The following is a 25,356-nucleotide window of genomic DNA, read 5'->3' as shown; positions in this document are numbered from 1 at the left end:
AAAATATATATTTCAATCCTAACAAAATATTAAAGGATTTAACAGTTTGTTGCTTTAAGATTAACAGATATTCTAGATATTTACACTTTTAGAAGCTAGCCATTAAAATACTTAAATAAATTGTCATCTTTTATTTCTTTTGGTAACATATTATTTAAACTGGGAACAACTTTCAATGACTTTCCACATGTAAATTATTGTATTTAGAAATAACAAATAGATCTTTATATCTAGTTCGATGAATTTTTTTTTTATTTAACATTTTTTTCATATGGAACATACATATTTACTGATAAAAACCTACAGTGATAAATTAGGGAAACCTACAGGTGATAAATTAGGGAAACCTACAGGTGATAAATTACAGGTAAATTATGGAAAAACCCTTTAACTAAATAATTTCATCTGCAATATTCCTTAATCACAAGCTCTAATTGAATCAGTTCCAGGGATTTGTTGATATTTATTTGTAATAATATTTCCTTAATAACTTGAATTGTTGCTGCAGGTAAATAAAAATGAACTGATTCTGGGTTTGTATTCAATCAATCAACTCAACAAGTTGGTTAAGTTTGTTTTACAACCAGTACAAAATTATGGCATTTATAAGTAAATGCCATATTAGTATCTTTGTCAGAATCCAAACATCTTGAGTATTTAACAAGTATACTATCATAATCATCAAGTATACTATCATAGTCATCCTTGCGTTTTTTTCCTGTAACTCTATTTATTGCATGCCATAATGTTTTAGGGTTGGATTTATTTTTTATAATTTCTGGCTCGTGAAATTTATATTTTCTGCCCCTAGTAAGTCTATTCACTCTATTTCTTCTTATTCAAATATGTTCATTTCTAAGCCTATTTGTTGGCATATTCTTCCATTTTCTAAAAGGTTTACCGTTTTCCTGGATAACTTATAATAGTAAAGTTTACCCACAGTTTACTTGTCTGAGACTAAACTATTTTCAAATTTTTTTGTATAACAAAATTAAAACAGAGTTTTGATTTTAAAACATCTTAACAATATCATCATATATTAAATTATCATCATTTTGCATATAATTGCTAAAAAGATTCTTTATTATTGAAAAAAATTTTTGCTAATTTTAAACTATCTCTTAAAATTAAATTACCAGAAGTCCTATCAAAGCTAATACCTACAATGTAGTGATCTGAAATATTATACTTCATAACACAGATGTTAATAACATTACAAGAGTTTTTAATATATATATATATATATATATATATATATATGAATATTATCTTAAATGTAATTTATTTAAGTTTATTTTCCTCTTAATTGGATAGAATTAAATATAGTAACAAGAAATATTTTACTTAAAAATATTATCTTTATTAATCTCTTGGATAACCAATCAACTAAACTAATTAAATTCACTACGTTTCAGTTAGAATTCTCTAAGCTTCCTTAGGTGACAATATACACATCATACAAAATTCTCTTACATACTAAGAAATTAACTGGTCTACCCATCGTACATGACAATATTTATCTCCACCCTTGTTGTAACAGATCCCCTACTCATAAACTCATTTTATCTTTAGATAATTATATGTAACTCTTTGTATAACCTATTTGCTATTTCCTGTGTATTGAATCCTTTACAATGCACATATTTTCTCAACAAAAAAAAATATATATATGTATATATGATCTAAACATGATTGAGCCAAATTGACCTTTCTAATAGCTTCAAACATAATGCCATAAATCCTGCTTACAAAACCATGTGATGCTAAGAACATTCATATCCAACATAACATACAGATTGTTTAAATTGAGGAGATTAATATTAGTATCCCCAATTACAATGTAACAATTCTTTTGTCTACAGGTATTCAAAAGTGATTCCAACTCATCAATAAAAAATCTTAAGCATTTAGATTGGGGGGGGGGGGGGATGATAGAGACTTATTATGCTAATTGTTTGTCTATCACTTAAAATTAAATCACCCAGAAGTATTTCAAATGAATTGTAGTCAAACCTATTCTTAATAGAATCTGAGCTATATTTGTAAAATATAACTATATCACCTCCATTAATATCCCTTAATTTATAACATTTATTACTATTGTTAGATTGAAGTGTTGAACCATGAAACATTGAAGTGCTATTCATCAATAGCCACTTTAGACAAAATTATGAGATAAAAATCATAATTATTAATATATATTTCAAATTCTGACCATTTTCCTCTTTTGGATCTAATATTTAAATGAATAAGAGAGATGAATCTTTTATCACTACCTAGAATTTTAATCCAGTCATTTGCATCATTACACTCACTATATTTATCACCAGTTGACTCTTAAGATATCAGTTGTCCAGCCACTCCTGTTCATCTCAAGCAAGGTATAGTATTATATAAAGGGAATTTAATAACATCCTAGTAGATAATGTTGATAAACCAAAATAAAAATAATAGTACTTCAAATGTTTTAAGAACATGTAAATAACATACAGCAGTAGTAATAATAATAACAGTACTAAGATAGTAAGTAGAAATTATGATGATATGCTTCAAATATTCTGAGAAAAAAAATACTAATAAGGTATAATAAGTAGAGAGAGTGGTTGGAATTAAATTCCACTTTTAAATGATCACTCAGATAAACTATTATTTATAGACTACTGTACAAGCACAAATTATAATCAAAACTGCAGCATGATATTGTGATAGTTTAAAGAAAGTAACAGTTTATAATTTAAGTCATGTAATTTCTAATATTAACAACCTTTGAGTCCCCATCCATTCTACACAAAATCCTGCCATTTTTGAATCAAATGTATTTATACTACTTTTCTTTAGCTTTTATTCCTTAAGTAATCTTCTTGAGAAAATAAGACATGTCCTCATTAAAATAAATATTTGAATTGCCATTATTGATTAAGATATCAGTACAGTTAATTAGCCGCGAGATTTCTTTTTGCTTTTTTCGTGCACTTCAATCTGTGAATCCCTGATGATACTAGAATGAAACTACATTAACAATTTTGCGTCTTCTGAGAATTTTTTCTCAGACTCCTATGTGCTACATCACGTCTTCAGAACTGTATTTAAGCAAGGCTGGTAATAAACCCATTCACATCCTCCATATTGTGGTTAAGAATATCGTGAATGTCTAAATTCATCCTCCGCCCTTGTTGTTCCAAATCATTCAACTTATCCGTTAAATCTAAGATATGTGTACTGCAACCAATAACATTTTTATGAGAAATTTTATTTCACTTTTAAACTTTTTCTTTTTTTTTATCTTCAAAACCTCATTTAGAAGTTATATTTTTTTGCTAAAAATTCAAGTGATCTTTCCACATTCGTAACCAAGTTTTTCCAATCTAACAGAGAGTTTAACTTTTTTTAATAGAATTTAAAATTTCTTTCATATCACCTGATATAAAATTATTAGCTAGACATACTTTGGACAGCCAAGCTTCTTTTTCTTCTTTAGTCACATTAATGTTGGTAGTTTTTTTAACACTACACTTATAATGAAATAAAACTCACAGTTATTACACATAACACGTTCACCATTTACAGCTAAACCCTTATTACATTTTCCGCAAACACTTTCCATGTTTAAAAGCTGTAATACAAACTAGTGATTAAAGCTGTTTAAATAACTTTACAAAATCAACCAACATGTCCGCTCTCTACGATTGCCTCCGATCGAAGGAGAAGAAGAATTGCCAAAAGCGATGTTCAATATTTCCAATGTGGTGCTGCAGTTTATTTAATTCTTAAAGAAAAATTTAATGCAAATTCTTTTGTTTCATATTTTCGACAAGTTAAAAAACCATACCAGAACATGTAACCTTTTTGACAGCCAACAGTCAACTAAGCATCCAATATGGCTACCAATGCAAATATATGTTAGGGACAATTGTACAAAAACAAAACAAATTATGACAATTGGACTTATACAGCCCAGGAAATTTAAAACTTCCACAAATTTTTTGATAATAAATTTTTTGATCATAAAATTTAAAGTAAATTTTATGATTATTTAACTGTTTATTCAGTCTTGTAAGGGAGGAGTCCTCCAGGAAAATGTAATGATTTTAATTGCATTGCATAAATGTTATGAAAACATTTTGCAAATGTTAATACAGATATAAGTATAATACAATTTTACTACATTGCAAATTTTAACACCTGAACAGTAAGTTCAGCAGTTTTACTGCCAAGTCAGAACAGGTAAAGGTTTTCAAAATATTCAGAATTGCATCTCTGTCATGAAAATGTCCAATAATTTATATAATAAAACAAAAATTCAGTTAGATATTGTATTGTTTTTGTGTAAATTAATGATCTTTTTGTTAATTCTTTTTTGTTTTCCAGGTGTTGTACCTGAGCAACCAGAAATGTTACGGCTAGCTAATGGTGATATTGTTGAATCTGCACCTCCTATATGGGGAATGGATATAAAGGTAATTTTTATTTTAGAGTTGGTACAGAAATTATTTAACTCTTCGATTATAAACAGTTAAACATTAAATCCTATTGTGTTTTAAAATTAAATTTCAGTTGTGATATATTAGTTACATTTTTCTTTTTTGCTTTCTAGTGTGGAAAAGGTACAGATTTCAGTTATGGACCTTGGGCTGATAGGCAACGAGAACATCTTTTCAAGTTTTTTTTCCCACAAGACTGTCAACCTCTCAAGGTAATATTTTGTGCAATACTTTGATTTCAGTTCTGTTAGTATATATTTTACTTTTTGTTATTAATCATGTAACTGGTTTCAGCACTTCAAAATTCCTTTCTGTTCTTTGTCAATCTCTTAGCTCTATTATCTTACATACTTGGTTAACTACTTCAAATATATTAATCTTTATTCCTTTATTACTTTTACCTTCAATATCCTTTGTAGACCCAAATTCACTAATCCTGGATGCCTTCATAAAATAAAATTATGTTTTATTATAACGCAGTAATGATCTGGATATTTATTGGCTTGAACTAGTGAAAGAAAGCCATTTAAAGGTAAACAGAAACTACCTTTGATGTCAGTTTTTATGTGCAATTACAGTATTCAGTTTAACCTTATTTAGTTTATTGGGCTAATTGATGAAATCTGAAGACAAAAATCCTCAGTTTCGTATATTCATACGAAATGCCTCAGTTTCGTATGAATATACGAAACTTTATGTATGAATATTATTGTATGAATATTAGTCAGCAAAAATTATTATGGGAGATAAATTGTGTAGTAGAATATAAGTTGTAACTTGTATTATAAATTGTAATGAATTGCTTTCCTGTATTTTATGTTTACACTATGAAACTTATTATATGGGTGTGATTTTTATCTTTGCTGTTCAATAGAATTTATTTGATGTTTTGCGAGTGCAATGGACAGAATTTTTTTTGCGTAACAATAACTGTGAGGTTATAAATTCTATGTCCTAATGAACTGTCTGATAAATTCTGCTGTTTGACTGTGCCAAAAAAAAAAATGTGCATAAATCCTGGTGTCCACAGAGCTGTTAAGTAAGAGCAGTTTTGCGATGGTGATCATCAAAATATGTGATGGTAATCTGAAGTGGCATGGTGGTAGCATGTCCAACAGTAACAAAAACTATAATTGCTGTGTTGAAAAAATATTCTAACAAAAATATTTTTGATGACAAAAAATTTTAACTTTTTTGTAACAAATTAAATGAATCAGTATGTAAAACAAATAATATATTTTGATGGAAAAAAAAGATTTTAGAAAATTTAGTTATTTAAAGAATTCAATGTTTACTGAAAAGGTCTATATTATTCTATCAGTAAAAAGTTAAATGTGCAATATTTTAGTTTAAAATTTACCTTCTAAAATTAGTAAAAAGAATATAAGTTGGAGACTTTCTGCAGTGCCTAAAAAACGTATTTTTGTAACATTAAAATAAGTTGACTAATAAAGAAAGAAAAAAGAAACTCTCTTTTGTCAAAAGATTGTGTACTTAACTGGAACTGTACTAAACATGAAACCATTGAATCAGCAAAAATAGAATTGTAAATAGTATAGCTGTTTTGCTATGATACCTCTTAGTCACTACATCCCTGGCAAGTTGTTCTATTGGCACTACTGCTTATTATTCATTGTTGTTAAGTGTTACCATCCGCCTCATGCCATTTCTATGATTTTGGGTGCTCTGGCTTAAAGAGGCTTAATATTACAATAACCTGTACAGTCAAAACAAACACAAAAAGCACTATAACGGAGTTGTTTAACACAACTTTTAGCTTCATTGTCATCAGATTTGTTTATTTTCATTAATTATTGTTTATCTGGTCAAAAGTACAGCAGTGGAATATTTATAGGGAAATAAATCAGTTATTTTCAAATAATTTCAGACACTAATTTTTTAGGCATTTTTCACTTTGTGATCACTTTTTACAGTGTGTTGAAATACTAAAATTTAATTATAAAATGGGTTACAGAATTCAAAAGGAAGTTATTTTTATTTTTCCATTCATGTCATTTTCCTCCAAATGTAAGAATTTTATGCAGCTTGCCAGTCCAGATTATGTGGGAGCCTGCAATAACGGGTTTGTATTGTGTTTTTAATACTATTTATTTGTATTACTAATTCTTCTTTTTTCTTGTTAAACATTTAGAGTATTATGTGCAGTGAATTTTTACACGTATTCTTTTTTTTTAATTTTTGCTTAAAGGTGACAAAAGCACCACAACCAGGTGAAAAACGACAAGTTCAGTCATTTGATATTAGACTTAGCACCTTATTTGATGCCACTATAGATGTGCTATTTTCAAAAAACAAGGTTTGTATAATATTTTTATTATGTTTCTGAATACAAGTATTTTTTTTTTCTTAATTCATAGTGATGTATTTTATATCACTGGGGATAGTGTAGAGCACTATTTCTCAACATGTAAACAATAATGAAATCATTTTATGAGAAAAAAATCATTTATTATAAACATTTTACTTACATTTATAAGTACACATTATGTAAAGAAAATAAATTAATGAGATGGATGCATTTGTTTTTCACTCAAAAGTTTCTCCATATGTGGATATGTTTTAGAAATCCACAAAAGTAAATTGTTTTCAAGAGATGTAAGACGATTCCTATACTTATTTCTTAGCATAACTGTAGACGAAAAACCTTTTTCACAGAAGTAAGACATGGTGAAAGATGTTAATATTTTCAATGCTTCTGTGAATAAATTTTGATATTCACTTTGATAAGCAAGCCAAAATGCATGTAATTATTCAGAGGTGAATTGTAATTGTAACATTTTATTGGCAGACATTTCAATCAGCTGGTCGTGAATCTCAATTGGTAACGTAGCAGCTCAGCAATGTTTTCACTAAGTGGATTCAGTACCCATCTCTTCAAAAAATCATTTTTATTTTCCGGGAAATGCTCTGCCAACTGAATTTTTAGCTCACACAAATGCATCTTCATGCTATTTAAACTGTGGTGAATAATAGCGTCTTCTTCATCAAAAGTTTTCTAGATGTAATCAGAAGGGATAATCAAGCTTCTTAATCTTAACATGAGCTTTGTCATTAATAAAATGTTTTTAACTCATTCTTGTAAATTCACATTCAAGTTATTTAAATGCGAAAATAGATTAGCTAAGTAACCTGACAACAACATATGTTCATTATTCTGTAAAAAAATATTGACAATGGCATTTGCTTATCCTGAAAAAAATTATTAATTCATGTTGCAATACAATAACTGGGTTTAGCACTTTCCTCTGAAATAATAATCTGACTGTATGGAAAAGAAGAGATTTTTCTTTTCGCCCAATTCATCGCATAGTTTAGCAAAAAGCCTATTCTATAATGGCCAAATTTTAATAAAATGAACCATTTTTACAGATTTACAAAGAATCTAGATTTTCCAGCTTATTTTTTATGGCAAGAGCAAGTCTGTGAAGGAAGTAGTGTGTTCATTCCGCCCTTGGTATAAGGTAATCTTTTAATTTTTTCAGAAGCCCACACTGTTATTGCCTTTGTACCTTCACTACATACTGCAATACATTTTCTTTAATCTATGTTATAGTTTGTAATAGCTTCATAGAAAATATCAAAAAGATATTGTTCTATTTTATGACCAGGAATTGATTTGCAACATATTTTCTTTGATTGAACTGTAATTGCATTCACATCTCACAAAACATAAGAACTAAGAAACGTTTGCCACATCTGTTGATTTATCAAGTTGAATACTTAAAACTTCATTTCAACTCGCTGAATTATTTGATTGCAAACATCAACAGCAATGTCATCAATTTGCCTTGATATTGTGTTGTTAAAAAGGGGAATTCTTTTCAGTTTTTTTGTTTCTTCCACGCCTATTAAAACACTGATCATATCAATTGCAGGAGGCAATATGAGGTTTTCTGTGATTGTACAGGATGTGGACATCTTAGCTACAAGATAAGATGCTTCAAGTGCAATTTTATCACTAATCAGGCTCTATTTATAAATAGAAGCCTGTTGATTTCTTAAAGTAGTAATTTTATTTTGAAAAATTCCAAGGATTTGCTTTTGTGATTCGGATGTTTAGTTTCCAAGTGTTGAATTAAATTTGATGGGTTCATGCTTTCATCAGAGAGAACTATAAAGCAACCAGTGCACCATGGCTTTCCATCCAATGTAAAATCATAATTAAGATAACTGTCATTATACAATCTGGTCTTTTTACCATCGATTCACTGGATGTAGATGGGTAACTTTGTTTTTTCACAAATTTTATCCATTTTGCATAAGAATTTAATTGAAAAAAAAGAACAAAAACAGTTATACTGTACACACTAAAAAACTGAAACCTCAATTATTATTATTTTTAATGAAATATACTTTTAAAAGCTTAAGTAAAGGCACCAGATACACACATCACATTCAAAACCAAACTGGCTTTCTGCAATCCCTTATGCCTCTTTTATACTGCTGAGAGCATGATGTGTACAATATCATAAGCATGTTCAAACAGGACACTCTTACGAGTATTATGCATACAGACCAGATCCATTGTGTAGTGATGCATACTGCATCACTATACAATGGATACCAAATGGATTTGTTTTCCATCAAATTGCTGCAAAAAAAGCCAAACTAGATGCTGGAGTGCTTGCTGAGTAAATTTGGGTTTCCTATTCCATATATCCTATTACTAATGTTATAGTAACAAATATTGAAAAATACCTAAAATAACATTTCAGATAAAAACAAAGCTAATGTTATTTTTTTTACATTAAAAGAAATTTGTTTCTTTTGAATCACTTTGGATGATAATAGTCTTTGGATTACTATTATTTAAAAAAAGAAGAAATCATTAACATTAAAAATGAACCCTGTAATACACAGAATGTAAAAATACACAACATAAAATGTTACAACAATATCCGTACATATACATATGTATGTTATATAGCAAATATGAATGCGTAAGGAACAAACATGGCAGGTTGTGAAGTCGACCCACCGGATTGGTCTAGTGGTGAACGCGTCTTCCCAAATCAGCTGATTTGGAAGTCGAGAGTTCCAGCGTTCAAGCCAGCTATTTTTACACGGACTTGAATACTAGATCGTGGATACCGGTGTTCTTTGGTGGTTGGGTTTCAATTAACCACACATCTCAGGTATGGTCGAACTGAGAATGTACAAGACTACACTTCATTCACACTCATACATATCATCCTCATTCATCCTCTGAAGTATTATCTAAACGGTAGTTACCGGAGGCTAAACAGGAAAAAGAAAGGTTGTGAAGTCAGCTGTATGAAATAGGATTTCATAATGATAAAATATTTTTGAAAAATTGTTTGAAATATGTTTATATCTAAATTAAAATTGGGTCAGTCCATTTGAAGTGTCCCAAAAAAAAAACACGCTGGTTGCTTGACCAGTTCAAAAAACTGAAACTTACCCACTTGTTTCACAACCATTATTATTATTATTACTAAAAAGCTATTGGTCCTGGAAGGACCAATGAAACAAAAGCAATTTAATCATATTTTCTCAAGGTAAAAGATCAGTCTTTTACCGTGAGAAAATATGAATAAATTGCTTTTTGTTTCATCCTTCTAGGATAATTAGTTTTTTAGTTATGATTTTTTCCCGTAAACCCTTACAATCACAAAAATAGGTGTACAAACAAAAATGGCCGCCGCAGGTATACTGCTTAAATAAAAAATCTTAAAAATTAGTTTTAAGGTCCTGAGACATGTAGGAAACAAGTGGGTAATTTAACATTTTTTTTTAATTGGTCAAGAACACCACTCTTGGCTCACTTCAAATGGATTGACCCAATCACCTTATTAAAACGATAATGTTTATATCAGAGTTTAAAATTATTAACAAAGTTGTTTTCAAAATATATAACAATATTCTAAATATGGTTTTTCAGTGCTACCACTTGTGATGTTTGAATATTTTTTTCCTGATGTGTATGTTGCAATCTGTTCAACTAGTGTACAATAAACAACCCCTTCTCCACGGCGCAATGTGTTGGAGATGATATATATGGCATGTAAAAGAAGTGTAGTCTTGTACAAGCTCAGGCCGACCATTCCTGAGATGTGTGGTTAATTGAATCCCAACACCAAAGTACACCAGTACCCATCGCCTAGTATTCAAATCTGTATAAGAAAAACTAGCTTTTACTATAATTTGAACCTCAGAACCTTCAATTTTGAAAACCAGCTGATAAATATCTGAAATGCAACAATGAGTTAACCACTAGAGTAGTTCAGAGTCTTAGTTATTTATGGTTTGTTATTGTAATTACTTTACTTATCTGAATCTATTGTAGAATGTAATCTTTTGTTCTTTCATTAACCTTTTATCTGCAATATTTATGGAGGGAAAAATATCTTAAAAAATGGAAATTTATTTTTGAAAACTTTTATTTTAAGTAATATTTAAATAATTGCATACAACCTGACATAGTTAACTAGGAGCAGATTAATCACCATTGCCATTATTGAAAGAGCATTCACTAGTATTATTATTTTACTACTTGCATATTCATTTGCATGTTCATTTTGTTTTTCTCATCATTTGTTTTGGTTCTCAATATTGTCTTGCTATCATACTGACTAAATACACCATCGCAAATGCTGTCTGCAAATAAATGTCATAATTATTTTTGCTATTCACTTGCTTCACACTTATAATTAGTAAAATTTACTGAAATACAGTTTAAAAATATAAAGAAAAAATTTAAAACAAAAAGCACTACAAATTGAATAAAATAAATAAGTATGAATTTAAATATATAAGTATGAATTTAAATATATAAGTATGAAACATCTGCATTTTGACTAACATAAATGTATAAATAAATTGATAATGCACTTTATAATTGATATAATTTCACTTTATTTAGATCAAAAGCATTTTGCTAGATGCATTTGAGAAAATTGTATGTATATAACAAATTACAAAAAAAGCTATGTCAGGATGTATGTATAAATTGTAAATTGCAGTATGTGACTTCCACATGTTTAAGATTATGTAGTAGAATATAGTAATGTGTTTTCTCCAGAAAAGGTTTAAATTAATAATGATTAAGTCTGCATAATGCATTTTTATGTCAAGAATAGAAAATTTCTACATTTACATTTTTCTATTTATTTTTTGTACACAATATTTATATTTTGTAGTTATAGTGAATTTTTTTGCTTTAAAGTTTGTGAAAACTGTGATATGAAATGGCCATCCATTTTTATTTTAAAAAAAATTATTTTAAATAAATAAATAACATTTCTGCTAAGGGTAAGTATGTCTTCATTAAAAAAAAATTAATTTAAGTTTTTTTTTTGTATATATTTTTCTCACAGAGCTATTTAGGTTTATTTTAATATGTATGTCTGATGTAACTTTTATATTATTTTTTAATTTATATATTTAATATTTAACAGGAAACAAATGCAGTACATATTAATGTTGGTCCAGGGTCTTATTTAGAAGTAACAATGCCTTGGGTTGTTTCACCTGATGGTTATACAACTAAAGTTACAGGCCAACTATTACATTTAGAAGCTACAACAAGTTTACAGGTATACAAATGATTTCTTTTTTATACTGTTTAAAAGAATGACAACATGCTACCTTACCAAACAACTATTTAGAACCAGAATGTCATTAATTCTATCAGGTTGAAAATTGTTGGTTATAGTAAATAATAATTTCTAGTTCTCAATTATCATCAATATCAAGTATCATCAATTTTAACCTTTCAAGTGTTGTAAATAAATAGTTATGATGACCTGATATGACTGATGAGATTAATTTTAAAAGTTTAAAATGATTAAAAATTGTGATGTGATGAAACTTGACACAGCTGTTTTCAAGAGTAGAAGTTTTCAACAACTAGACGTACTTCGAAAGTAGGAGTGATTGGTTTCTTGTTGACTTCCACAGTGAGCTGACTGCATTCATGATATCAAGCAAACTGGATTTGTGTAATTCATTCTGCTAGCAATACATTGTTTATCAGTATTGTATTGTCAGTGTATAGAAAACACTGACAATACAGTTTTTGTTTCCTAATGTGTGATACATGATTTTAATCTGTTTTTTTGATGCTGAAGATGTACTTAGAATATTTCCATCACCCATAATTTATGACAAATTTTCAAATTTGAATTAAAAATTTTTTTCATTTTTCAACATATAGTTTGTTTTTTTGGAATTTACTTCAAAAAAATACAAAAATTTCAGGCATTCAAAGCCGACAAACTAACTTTCTCAGTACTTTATTGAAAATAATTTGGTTTATTGCACAAATATTGATGAGCTTATGTTGGACTTAGGACAAATTCATAAACCTGAGGGCTGGTACCTTTTCATGGATTTGTATAATTTAAAAGTGGTTCTACTACACAACAGTAACAAATATCCTTCAATACCAATTGTTTATGGTATTAATTTGAAAGAGACAACGATGTGATGAAAGACGTTCTTGAAAAAATATACTGGAACATATGTGGTGATTTGAAAGTTATAGCTACTTTGTTAGGCATGCAGTTAGACTATACTAAGTAAATGTGTTTTCTTTGCGAATAGGACAGCCGAGTAAGGGATAAACATTATGTTACCAAAGAGTGGAAGAAACAAGACAACTTAACTCCAAATGGGAAAAAATCAAAAATGGGCCTTTAGTTAACCCAAAAAAATATTTTTACCGTCTTTTCATATTAAGCTAGGACTAATGAAAAATTTTGTAAAAGCAAAGTCTCAGATTTTTGTACATCAGGCAGAAATTTCTGAATGTAAGTGAAGGAAAAATTAAAGAAGGAAATTTGTTGGTCCTCAAATAAGAGAGTTGGTCAAAAATGATGTGTTTAACTTAATGTTAAATAATGTAGAAAGTGCAACTTGGGCTTCATTTAAAGATATTTGCAAAAATTTTCCTGGCAAACAAAAATTTGATAATTACTACGATATTGTTAATCAACTTCTTACTTCATACAGAGCTATGGCATGTAATATGTCTTTGAAAATACATTTTCTCCATTCACATCTGGACAACTTTGGAGATGTAAGTGATGAACATGATGAATGTTTCCACCAAGACATTTCTATGATAGAAAGCCACTATAAAGGGAAATTGAATACTAACACGCTAGCCGACTGTTGGACATTAATTCGGGATGTACCTGAGGCTATTTATAAAAGAATAGCATGATTGTAATCATTCTAACATAGGTATGGCCATGCAAAATTATAAATTTTACAGATTTTAACTATATTTTCCCTTAATTTTTTTTGAGGCGTAATTTATTTAAAACTTATGATGATAGAAAAGTTGTTATTTTCAGATGTGTAATGTTCACAAAAAAGCAGCAATTCAAGAAATGGTATCACACTTAGAGAAACATTAAAAATTTTTTTTGTCTATCAGTGATATTTATATGAGGTGTGGTATTTAACAATAAAAATTGTTATTTTCTTCAAAGAAAGGAAATTTTGATTACTTTTACCTCAGGTACGTTTTGTGTATAACAGTAATGGGAGAAACTTTGGGAGAGGTAGGACAAAGAAAATTAATCTTTGATCACATTCAATCATGAAAATATGTTGTGGTCCCTGCCATTACTCAGTATGGAAAGTTATTAACTGAATCACTTAACTATATAATGTACCAATATAATGAATTAAAGAATAATGATATAACCAAATTGCATTACATTACAATGATGGATTGAAAGATCTAACTTTGAGGTTTTGTCTGTTTCTGTAACTAGTATTTTTAGTATGCTGATTAAAGATCTATTTTCAATCTTTTTTGTTAGATAGAATGTTTTTAATATGAAGGGGGTTTTATTAAAAATTGAATTTTTATTTAGTAAAACATTTATAAATTTTCTTGTTGAATTAATAAAATATAAAAATTGTTTTTTGATGGTTCATTTAAAATTAGAATATTTTAGAACGTTAGTCTGTTACTGCTTTAACCAAAAATATTGTTGGTAATTTATGTTAGATACAAGTTTCTTGTGAAAAAACTATAGCCTTGATTATGAACAGTAGTCATCAGTTGCTGGGCATATAACACAAGTTAATGAAGTAATTTTCTGTTGTCATTATAAGTGTTAAATATGCTATTGTACATCAGCTAAATAACTGGAGAACAACTTTTGTAGAATTATGTACAACTTCTACATTGTATATACATAGTATATTACATACTATGTAATTATATTACTACATCTACATAGTATATTACTTAATAATGTAATGTATGTTATTATGTAATAAGTTAAAAATGCTCCTTTCTGCCATGAATTAGTATTTATGACTTATGTATTCAGTGGAGGATTTTGTATGTTTGTAAATTTGCAAACATAGGTAAAGGAATTCTCAGAAAATTATCAGATTTAAAAGAAAGTTATATAGGAGGTGGAAACTTTGTGACAAGCCTTAATTTCATAGATAAGCCTTAATTTTCATTTTTGTCCCAAATATTTAATAATATTTTCTGTTATTACTTTTTATTTCTTTTCAAAATAGTACCGAAGTCTTGTTGTCAGTGAAACTCTGGAATTTACAGTTAGATCACGATATCCATTGAAATGGAATGATCATCAGGAGTGGTTACTGAATTTAACTGGTTGTAAGGCAACTGTCTGGTTTATATATGCACATAAAGAATTTTTTCAAGGTAAGATTGCTATTATTATACTCAGAAATGGACAATCAAATTATATAATTTTAACTCTTTATTATTTGTTCTTCAGTTATTTGCTTATTTATTTTAATAATTAAAGAGTAACATTCAATAACAATTATTAATGAAAGACAAATTTTGTAGCACATGAAGAATGTCAAGCTTGACTGGGATTTGAACCCAGAATCTTTTGGATGAAAATGTTGGGAGACATACCTCTGCATCTTGGAGGTTGGCAGATTTCCATGATATAAGATAATGATTAAAATTATTGTTATTTTTATGTTTATTATAACATAAAAATATATTATATACTAATATATTATATGAATTGATTACACTCATCTGCAGTATATGCACAAATAAGTTTTTGCACCAGTGAATTGATTTCCAACTGCAAGGATAATAAGCCATCATCTGATCTTAGCGATTCCTGATGTGAACTTGTACCCTATAACAGCGGGAGGCTTTTCTATTTCCTGGCCTCTTTTGTTTTGAAACGCAGCAAGTGTATTTTCAAATTCTGTTGTGATGGAATTGATTATGTTTGTCTCACCATTTTTGTACATGCACTCCATTAAAAAACATTGATTTGTTTTCTTCTCTTTTCAATTTGGCAGCCATTACTTCCTTAGGAATATTTTTTCTGTTAGTCTGCAAAGTTCCAGTGCAATATGTATTTTGGTCCAATAATTTGATTGCTAAATTAACACTATTGTGGTAATTAACTAGGTACACTGCTTGTCCTTTACATAAGTTATCTTCAAGTTAGTGACATACAGTTTTTCCGATTCCACTTTGCTACATACATCTGAAGAACTTTCATAAATATCAAGTTTTTGTATCTGTCCTCTCGGTTGAGTCATCGTATACAATTTGAGTCCATACTTATGGCGTTTATTTTTTAAATAAAAGGCAACCTAAAATAAGAAGAAATCAATTCCTTGATTGTAAAAAATCATCATCTATAATTAAGTGGAAAAAATCTATTTATTGGTTTATCTTCTTCAAGAATAGGCACCAGAATTTCTTGTTCTGTAAATTTAAATTTTCATAACTTACCTGTGTTTTGCCATGTTATGTTGTGTGATGTTTGGGCCACAGAAGCAGTAGAAACTGGTGACCTGTTGGGAAAATTGCTGGTGAACCAGAAATTAATGGGGGGTCTTATCTTTGTTATCAGTACTTTTACTTGAACTTGAACCATCAAGGTCAGAATCAGGATTCCAATTGTCACTGCTGCTGTCACTGTCTTGTAATTAATGCAACAACTCAGTATCACTTGACCTTTTATTTGAAAAAGAAAGATTGTATGCATTCAATGAAGGTCCTGGATTGTTACTCATTTTCACCAACACATTGTAATAAATTTGGAAAAAAAACCACAAAACCACATTAAACCCTGTTAAAAGCAGTTATTCACTAAGGACACCAGATAGTAACAACAACTGCACATAATGTTGATGACAGAATAAGGCGGGAAACTGTGGGATGGCCCCCCTGATTGGAATGGGTGGCGCTAACAAATGTAGCTGATGCACTCTGATTGGTGGAGTGATTGGCAGTCAACCTGTTAAACTTGGAATTTCAAAACGTTTAGAAATTGATTTTTAGATATTCACCTGAAGATTACATACACCAAAAATCAAGTTGGAATCTCATTTCTATTAAAAATAATAAATTGTAAATTAAAAAAAGTAGTAAATTTCATTGTTAATCCATTTTAACTCTTTAAACTCAGATTTTCAAAAAATTATTTTTTAGTGTACACTTGTGCAATTGCACCATAAGAAGAATGCTCGTACAGATTTTCATCAACTTATCTTCAGTAGTTTTAAAGGCCGTTGATTATGAATCATTCACGGCATGTTCTTTTATATATACATATACACATATACATCCATTATGGGCAGATAAAATAGGTATATTAAGGATTGGGATAGGAAGTTGATACTTGGAGTGTTTGAGAATTGATGTTGAGCACTTCACTGTTTGTTGATTAGGAAGTGGAATTGATTTTTTTATTGGAAACAAATTTTTATTTTTGGCCAACTCTCGTCATTTTTCAGTATTTCCATTTTTGTTATTTTCAATATTGTTAAAATAAAGGAACTGTTTATCTCTATTAATCAAAGGATAGGTGTAAATTTGTGTTATTTTTATTATCTTGCTACAAGGTAATATTATTTTTTCTTTTATATTATTAACTTTGATTTTCTGTGATTTTTAGATATGGTTAATGATTGGTCAAGTAAAGCAAGGCCTGATCTTTTACATTTTATACCATATACTTGGCGATTGACTCTTTTAATGAAAGAATTTGAATTTATCATGCCATGCAATGAATATAATTGGGTTGATTGTTCTTCACAGAGTCAAGAAAATAGTGAGTATCTTACTGCATGTTTTTGTTATATTTTCTTTACTAAATTATGTTTTACAAAAATTAATGTTTTGTTTTTTTATTAAATTTATTTTTGTTTTATTGTAGCATTATTATTATTTTCTGCATGGTTATGTTTTATGTTTATTTATCTATTTTTTTTTTTTTTTTGTTCATGTTTACTAAGTTGTATATTACAACTTTTCTTTTGCCATATAGATAAATATTAATTTTTTATGAACCTGTATTATATTATTTTTGTAGAATTCTAATGATTATTTATATTGTTTTCAGTGTGCATTGCTTTCTGTGGAGAATTGTTTGATTTTTCATTTGATCTTCCATTTACTGATTTTTTACCTGCAACACTGCCATTAAGATTTTGGATTCAGGTAATTCACACTGAAATATTATTTTATTTTACGTATTGTAAAGGCATTTCAAGGTATATATTAGTTCTAGAACTGAAAATTCCAGATATACGAACTTTAAAGTTGTCCATATACCTTTCCAAAGGTTATCTGGATGACCTGCAGTTATGATATTAGTTCAGCTATTAGAGTTTTAATGCATTTTACCTTATATTCTTTACATATACATACAGAACAAAATAATTGAACTGATTAGAAAAATCAGGAATTAAGTATAGTATTTAAAATACACCAACAACTGGAACACATCCAAAATATACATTGTCATTGGCATTTGATATTTTAAGTCATATTTTCAGACTCAATTTACATATTGTTTGGTATGATATAAATTAAATTTCAGTGAATTGTAATGTATTTTCACCCCCCCTTCCACCCACCCACACACACACATGTTTGCATGTTTCACTTTTATACATACTTACACATGTGCGTGCGCACATGTGTAAGTAAATATAAGTAAAGAAATAATTATGTAATAGCTTAGAAATGGTAATAATAATAATAATAATAATAAACTTCCCAGGGAAACTTATAAACTGTATCCTGTACAATTTGATGGTTCTGCATCAAATTGTATGGAACATCTTGTGTAATGGTATGAGTTGTGTAAGGATTTAACCACTTAGAAGATGTAGAGGTATTATACAGTTAACTGAAAACATTCTGATTTTACCTATATAGAATATGCTTGTGCATTAGGAAATCACTAGGTAACTTAAAAGTGCCAGCCTCCGTGGAGCGAATGGTAGCGTCTCGGCCTTTCGTCTGAAGATCCCGGGTTCAAATCTTGGTCAGGCATGGCATTTTCAAACGTTACAAAATTTTCATTTCATTTCATCCTCTGAAGCAATACCTAACGGTGGTCCTGGGGGCTAAAAAAAAAAGAAAAAACTGAGGTAATTTAAAAGTGACTTGATGATTTATGTGAACTCAAAACAAGAGGCATATTCATTGTGTCTCACAGTTATAATGAGTAGAATTTATACAATATTATGATATACTATTATTTAAATTTTTTTTTACTTTTAAATTAATTGGCAGTGATTGCTACCCACAAAACTGTATCCATGGTAGTTTTAACTTGTTTGGGAACTTAACTTAGTTTTTTTAGTAAGCTTTGTTGTTAATAATCAATATTTCATCTTTATTTTAAACATTCAGTTTTTTAGTATCTTTTCTTTTTTAGTACCCTAAAATATATTCCAAGGTTTGTACGGTTCTATCAGTTTGAATGGGATTCTTTTGTATTCTCTTACCCTGAATTAAAAAAAAAAAAAAAAATTAAAATAATAAAATAATGATGTGTATTATTTTTAAGTATAGTTTAATTCTCTTACAGGGAGAAAGTATGGATCTATCGTTATATTTACCTGGAGTTTTTACGAGTAGGGCAGTATTATTATCATTAGACCAGAATGCTAAACTGCTTGGAAGAGATGGTAACATTATTCATCCTAAAGTAGAAAGCGCTAGAAAATGGAGAAACATTTGTCAAAGAAGGTAAACTGTAGTAGAATTTTTTTAATGATGAGGAACGTGAGATGTAGAGTAAGTAAGAAATAGGTGTACATAAATGTCATATCAGAAGTCTGAGTTGTCACTGCAGTTCATTAGAGCTGTTGTACAGGTGGAGCAGAAACAATAAGATGATGTAAAAGTCGTGCTACACCGACATCTGTGTAGGTGCTGGGAGGAAACACCCCATTTTATCTGAATAAAGCAGTTTAAAGCCTTTAGTTGTGATGCAATGTTGGTTGAAAGAGTTACTCTTGGAGGAAAGTCACACATGATTTTTATACTGAATAGTAGTTAGTTTAATTACCGTATGTTTAATTTATTTTTAAATATTTGATGATTTCTTTTAATTTTAGTTTTTAAGTGATAATCTCTTATCACTTAAAAAAAATTTCATAGTACGTTATAAATTCAATGAGATTAGTTTTACTTTTTTATGGGTTTATTTTTTCATTCAAGTTTGAAAGTTTTTCTTTTATTTGATCTTTACAACTTATTGTTTTCAAAGTTTACTATTTGTTTTCATATCTAATTTTTTTTGTGTTTGCAGCATTTTACTATGAGTAAATCTTTATTGCTAGCTTTATCTTTTATGTTTTGGTGATAATTACCTGTTTAGCTGTTCTATTATTAAAACAAATCTGGAAAAATATAGGAAATCTAGTAGCAGTATTAGAAGTTTTTTCCTTCTATTAATTGAATTTTAAGTAAGTTGAAGTTGGTGGAACAAGAGAAGGTGGAAGAAGAAGAATTGATGACTTTTTTCTCACCACTTAGTAATTGCTGTTAAAAGGTGTTTTAAACAGTTTGCTATTTTAATTTTATTTCTCTTTAAATAATTATGCTTTAAATTGCAACTATTAAATTTTTTGTACAGACAAAGTGCTCTTGCCTAACTAATAAAAGAATTTGACTAAAATATAATTATTTATTTAAATTCAAGATGTATTAATGTATTGATTTTCATTTTTGTTTCCTGTTTTTTGTTAGTGAAGGGTGGTTGGATTGTTGGTCAGTTCCTATAGTTGCTCTTAGTATTAATTATACCTATCATCCAATGCCACCATACGGTCCTCCACCTCAAGCTGATATTACAACTCCTGAAAAAGAAGAAATTCTCCTGTCTCCTATGAGAATACCTCGTAGTAGAAAATCACCTGCGATTCATCAGTGGAGACAGGTAGTGATTTTTCAGTTGTATTTTATACAAACTGGTTTTTTTTTATTTTGGTTAATATTTAATTTGTGTTAATATTTAATGTTGTAATTAATAGGTATACTCGTAAAAAACCAGTAATTGTGTGTTATTTACAGAGTCATCATAAATAATCATAGATAGTTCATTTTTGGTTATTATTTTAATTAATGGTTTCTTTTTAATAGAAAACTTGTTTTGTAATGACATTATATAAAAGTGGTGAAATATCTGATGTTAAAAATTATCAGCCTAGTAAGTGCAGTGTTATAGCTAAACTATTGGAAAAATTGTTCTGCAGTAAGATCACTTTATTTATTAAGAAATATATGAAATATATTATTCCAGAGCAGCATGGTTTTCTTGTGGGTAAATCTACTCAGACAAATTTAAGCATTTATACAGAATACATTGTTAGTTCTTTCAGTAATGGCTGGATTGTTGATGCCCTTTACTCTGATTTTAGATGTGCATTTGATGTAAATGTCAATCCACTTATTTGGAAATGATCAGTTCTTGGATTTAATGAACCTTTACTTTCATGGCTTTATTCATTTCTTATGAATAGAACTCACCTAGTTAAAATAAGTAATTTTATATCAAGACCAATTCATGTAATGTCAAGTGTTGGTCAAGATACTCATTTTGGTCCTCTGTTGTATGTAGTTTTTATAAATAATGTTAGTTTATTTATTCGATTTGCACAAATTTTGCTATTTGCTGATGATTTAAAACTATAAAACAGTAAATAACCTTAATGATATTAAATTACTTCAAAGCGATTTAAGGCTTTAAAAAATTGGTGCGAGTCTAATGAGGTTTGTTACAATCTTGTTAAATGTTTTCATATTACATTTGGAAAAGTTAATGCTGCTGTTCATAATTACATTTTAAATGGCAACTTGTTTGCAAAAGTTGTCATACGTTAAAAATCGTGTTATATTTATTGATAGTAACCTGACATTCCAATACCATATTGAACATATTATCTCAAAAGTTTTTAAAAAGCTTGATTTTATTAAAAGATGTTTAAATATATTGAATTTTCTAGAGCATTGTATTTTTCATATATTTAACCTGCTTTAACATATTGTTCAGGAGACCTTAAACTGATTATCTTAATAAGTTGTTTGAAAAACCTCACCATGCTTTTTTAAGATATCCTGTGTAGAAAGTACTAAGGATATATATATATATATATATATATATATATATATTTACTTTATATATATTTTATTTGAACTTGTTGAGAATTCCTAATTTTGAATTTTCTTTTGATAGAATTGATTTATTACTTGGTTTTAGGATGTTTAGTAATTATTTTGACTGCTTTGAGCTATTACAGTTATTTAGTTTTAATATTTCTCATCATTACTATAAACAACACAGAAATTATTATTTTTATATAGATGTAAATTCACAATGGAGATCACCAATATCTCGATTATCTGTACTTTGTATTTGTAAAACTGACTGGTTTGACATTTACTAATGAAATCCAATTTCTAATTTATCCAGAAATATGTTATTTGAATTATACTTTCTTTGATTATAGTATCTGGATTGATTATTGTACTTTGTATTATTTTATTTGTATATTTTGTCTGATTATTATACAAAAATAAAGGTAAGAATATTCTTTAATTCTGTACTTTGTGAATGGCTGAAAAATTATTATATTATATGATTAGTGTGTATATATATATATATATATATATATATATATATATATATATATATATATAAAAAATAGGATACTTATATATATTAACATTCATGGTAGATTTCCAATTCATTTGAAATTTATGTTATAGAATTAGTTACCTAAATACCTTGAAAGTATTTATTGCACATGCAAATTATATATGAAGTGTCATGCCGTGCACATAAATGTAACAAAACAATCCTTTTTTATTAACTATAATATTTTGCACAATTCAAATCTATGTTATTCATAATTTTTAGTTTCCTTAGCTCGGTGGAGATAATTTATGTTATATAAAGCATTATTTCTTGGTAAAGGAAATAAGATTAGTCTGTTACTTTATATCACCTATCCCAGTCTTTCTTAGGGGTGTGATGTTTAAAATATCTTGAGATACAAGAGATGTTAATTAAAGTCTATTTCTCTGACAGTAAAGTTGTTAATTATTCAACCAATCCCTGTGGTGAGCAGAATGAAGGTATCACTTGTTGGCCTAAACTTCTGAGTTTTGGTGAGCTTTGAATGCTGATGTTCAGCAGTATGTTAGGCACAGTGAACAATAAAAGAGAAGACTACTTCACTCCTTACTTTTCTTAGTAATCCTGGTGTGGATTGCTTGGTATCTTGAGAATGGCAAGTGCACAAATGACTTATGTCTTATGTCACGTCGCCTTCAACCCTTTTGTTTGTGATGTATAACATATATATTGTTTTATAAATTCCAAGAAAAGAGGATAATAATTAGATAAATTTAGGATTACTGTTTGTAATGTATTACAGTTTTATTTTAATAAAATGAATAGGTTTATATAAATGTAAAATCTACTCAGTAGTTAAAATTTATAGTTACTTCAGTTTAATTGTAAAATAATATTGGTTGATATTTAAAAGATATAAGTAAAAACTTATTACTAAGAACTGTAGGCTAATTGAAAACCTTATTAAATTAAATTGAAGGATTTATTAAGAAGTGTAAGTAAAGTTAAAAGTTCTGAAAGCTCTAAAAAAATATTACTAAAGCAGACAGTGAAAAATATGAATGGATTAGACACCAAGAGTCTCCAAACTACGGCCTGCAGGCCAACACCGGCTTGTGAATATCACCAATCCAGCTCGCGGATGTACTCAGTATCTGACCCGCCATTGTTTATTTTGATTACATTGTAAAATTTACAATGTAAGACATACATAATAATAAGCAGATGTTTTTTATTTAACAACCAATTAAAATTATAATAAGTGATGTATATAGGTAATTCACAAAACAAAATTAAACATTATAATTATGATTAATGAGATTTATTTAGCTGTAACTTTCCGCTGACAATTGTTTGCTGTTGTGGATCAAGTTTACTAGTGGAAATTATCCAATTCTCTACAGCGACTTCAAATGCTCATTGGTTAATTTGGATCTGCAAATAATTTTTGTATATTTCATTTTGGAGAATGTTTTTTTACACAGATAAATGGCTTTTTTCTGCGAGCGGAATTTCCACAGAAAATTTATGTAACTGATCAAATTGTGTGAGTGGAAGAAGATTTATAAAATTCCACCAATGATGTCTTTAAGTATTTTTATTTAAAAATATTGCAACACTGCAAATAATTCATTTCCATTTGAAGTTCTGAGGAAAAGGTTTTGTTGGGTTGTTTTTCGTGTTGTGATTTTAGTTTTATGATCGTTTTTAGTTTATGACTGAATAGCCAATAGGGCTGTGTTGTTAGTGTAAGGCTTCTGCTGTAGCAGTAATTTAAAAAAATTGGTATTGTAATGTTATGTCGTTGAGTCATATCGGTGTTATATTTCTTTTTGTTCCTGTTTTACGTGGTTCGATCTCTTGTTAAAGTTAGAGTGAACCAGTTTTGCAGCCTGCACACCCTGATGTTATGCTTAATGGTGGTTCTGGGGTGAGTAGAACACCTTACGGGTTGGTGGTCCTTACGGGGCTGGTTTTTAGTTGGTAGTCTGCTGTGCTGGTAGCGGTTGGATAACACTATCAGCAGCAGCCTGACACTCTGTGTGTAAATGCATTTTCACCTCAAAAAAAAAAAGAAAGGTTGGTCCTTGGGACTTAGTGGAGGAGTCGGTATGGCCCTTAGGTTAAAAAGTTTGGAGACCCCTGGACTAGACCAGAAAAAATAAATACTTAGAACAGTTGGCATTAGGGAAAAAGATTGGGGATTTAAATTTTATTTATTTTCTTTTTGTATTGATTGAACTGTTTACTCTTTGCTCCACAGCAAAATATTGCAAACAAAGTTATTATAATAAATCTATTAAAATATTATTATAATGTAATAAGATATTATAAAATTTAAGAAGCAAGAAATAATTTTTAGTTTTTATATATTTATTTAGTGTTGGCTTTCTTACGTATATTAATAAAATTACTGTCTGTCTGTACAATCAAATTTTTAAGAAACATTTTATTTGCTTTTATCAGTTAGTGATGCTAAAACTAATGTGATCTAATTTTAATAAAACATTCATTATTGAAAATTTAGACATAAAAATTACTTATTGTTGGTGTATTTGTACGTCTTAAGCGTTTTATTTATTTATTTTTTTTTTAAATATGCAGTATCTATCTCAATTAAAAACTTACTTTGGTGTACTCCAACTGCAATCATATCTTCTGGCTACATAATAATTAGAATTAAGCTATTCACTATTTTCCCTGTAATATATATGTAATCTATTTAGTACAAATGGTATTTGTAAATTGATTTGTGCAGACTCTAATAGTTTCAGTGTCAAAATAGTAGTTAAATATGATATTTTAAAGCTTCCCATATTCACACCATAATGAAAATATTCAGCATTGAAGGAAACAGAATCATTAAATGACTTTGGTAAACTTAATTAGGGAGTTCTATAAGGAAGTAAATATATAAATACTATATAAAAAATATAGTTAAGGATTTTCAAAAAAAAAAAAATTATTTTCCCAGA

At 28.6% G+C, this 25,356-nt stretch overlaps 1 protein-coding gene across 1 annotated transcript in view; it reads left to right on the top strand.

Annotated features, from left to right (window-relative positions):
- Positions 1-25,356, top strand: part of tweek (transmembrane protein KIAA1109 homolog tweek) — a 260,309-nt gene that overhangs the window by 28,245 nt on the left and 206,708 nt on the right. The window contains exons 8-16 of the mRNA XM_075370220.1: positions 4,369-4,457; positions 4,595-4,693; positions 6,691-6,798; positions 11,921-12,058; positions 15,015-15,165; positions 17,402-17,557; positions 17,849-17,946; positions 19,328-19,488; positions 20,494-20,683. Of these exons, the coding sequence (XP_075226335.1) occupies positions 4,369-4,457; positions 4,595-4,693; positions 6,691-6,798; positions 11,921-12,058; positions 15,015-15,165; positions 17,402-17,557; positions 17,849-17,946; positions 19,328-19,488; positions 20,494-20,683 (1,190 nt within the window). The remainder of the gene's footprint in view (positions 1-4,368; positions 4,458-4,594; positions 4,694-6,690; positions 6,799-11,920; positions 12,059-15,014; positions 15,166-17,401; positions 17,558-17,848; positions 17,947-19,327; positions 19,489-20,493; positions 20,684-25,356) is intronic.

The sequence above is a fragment of the Lycorma delicatula genome, chromosome 7 (assembly GCF_047948215.1).
Source record: "Lycorma delicatula isolate Av1 chromosome 7, ASM4794821v1, whole genome shotgun sequence".
NCBI classification, from domain to species: domain Eukaryota; kingdom Metazoa; phylum Arthropoda; class Insecta; order Hemiptera; family Fulgoridae; genus Lycorma; species Lycorma delicatula.
Note: the sequence above shows the minus strand (reverse complement) of the source record. Positions and strands in the feature narration are given on the sequence as shown.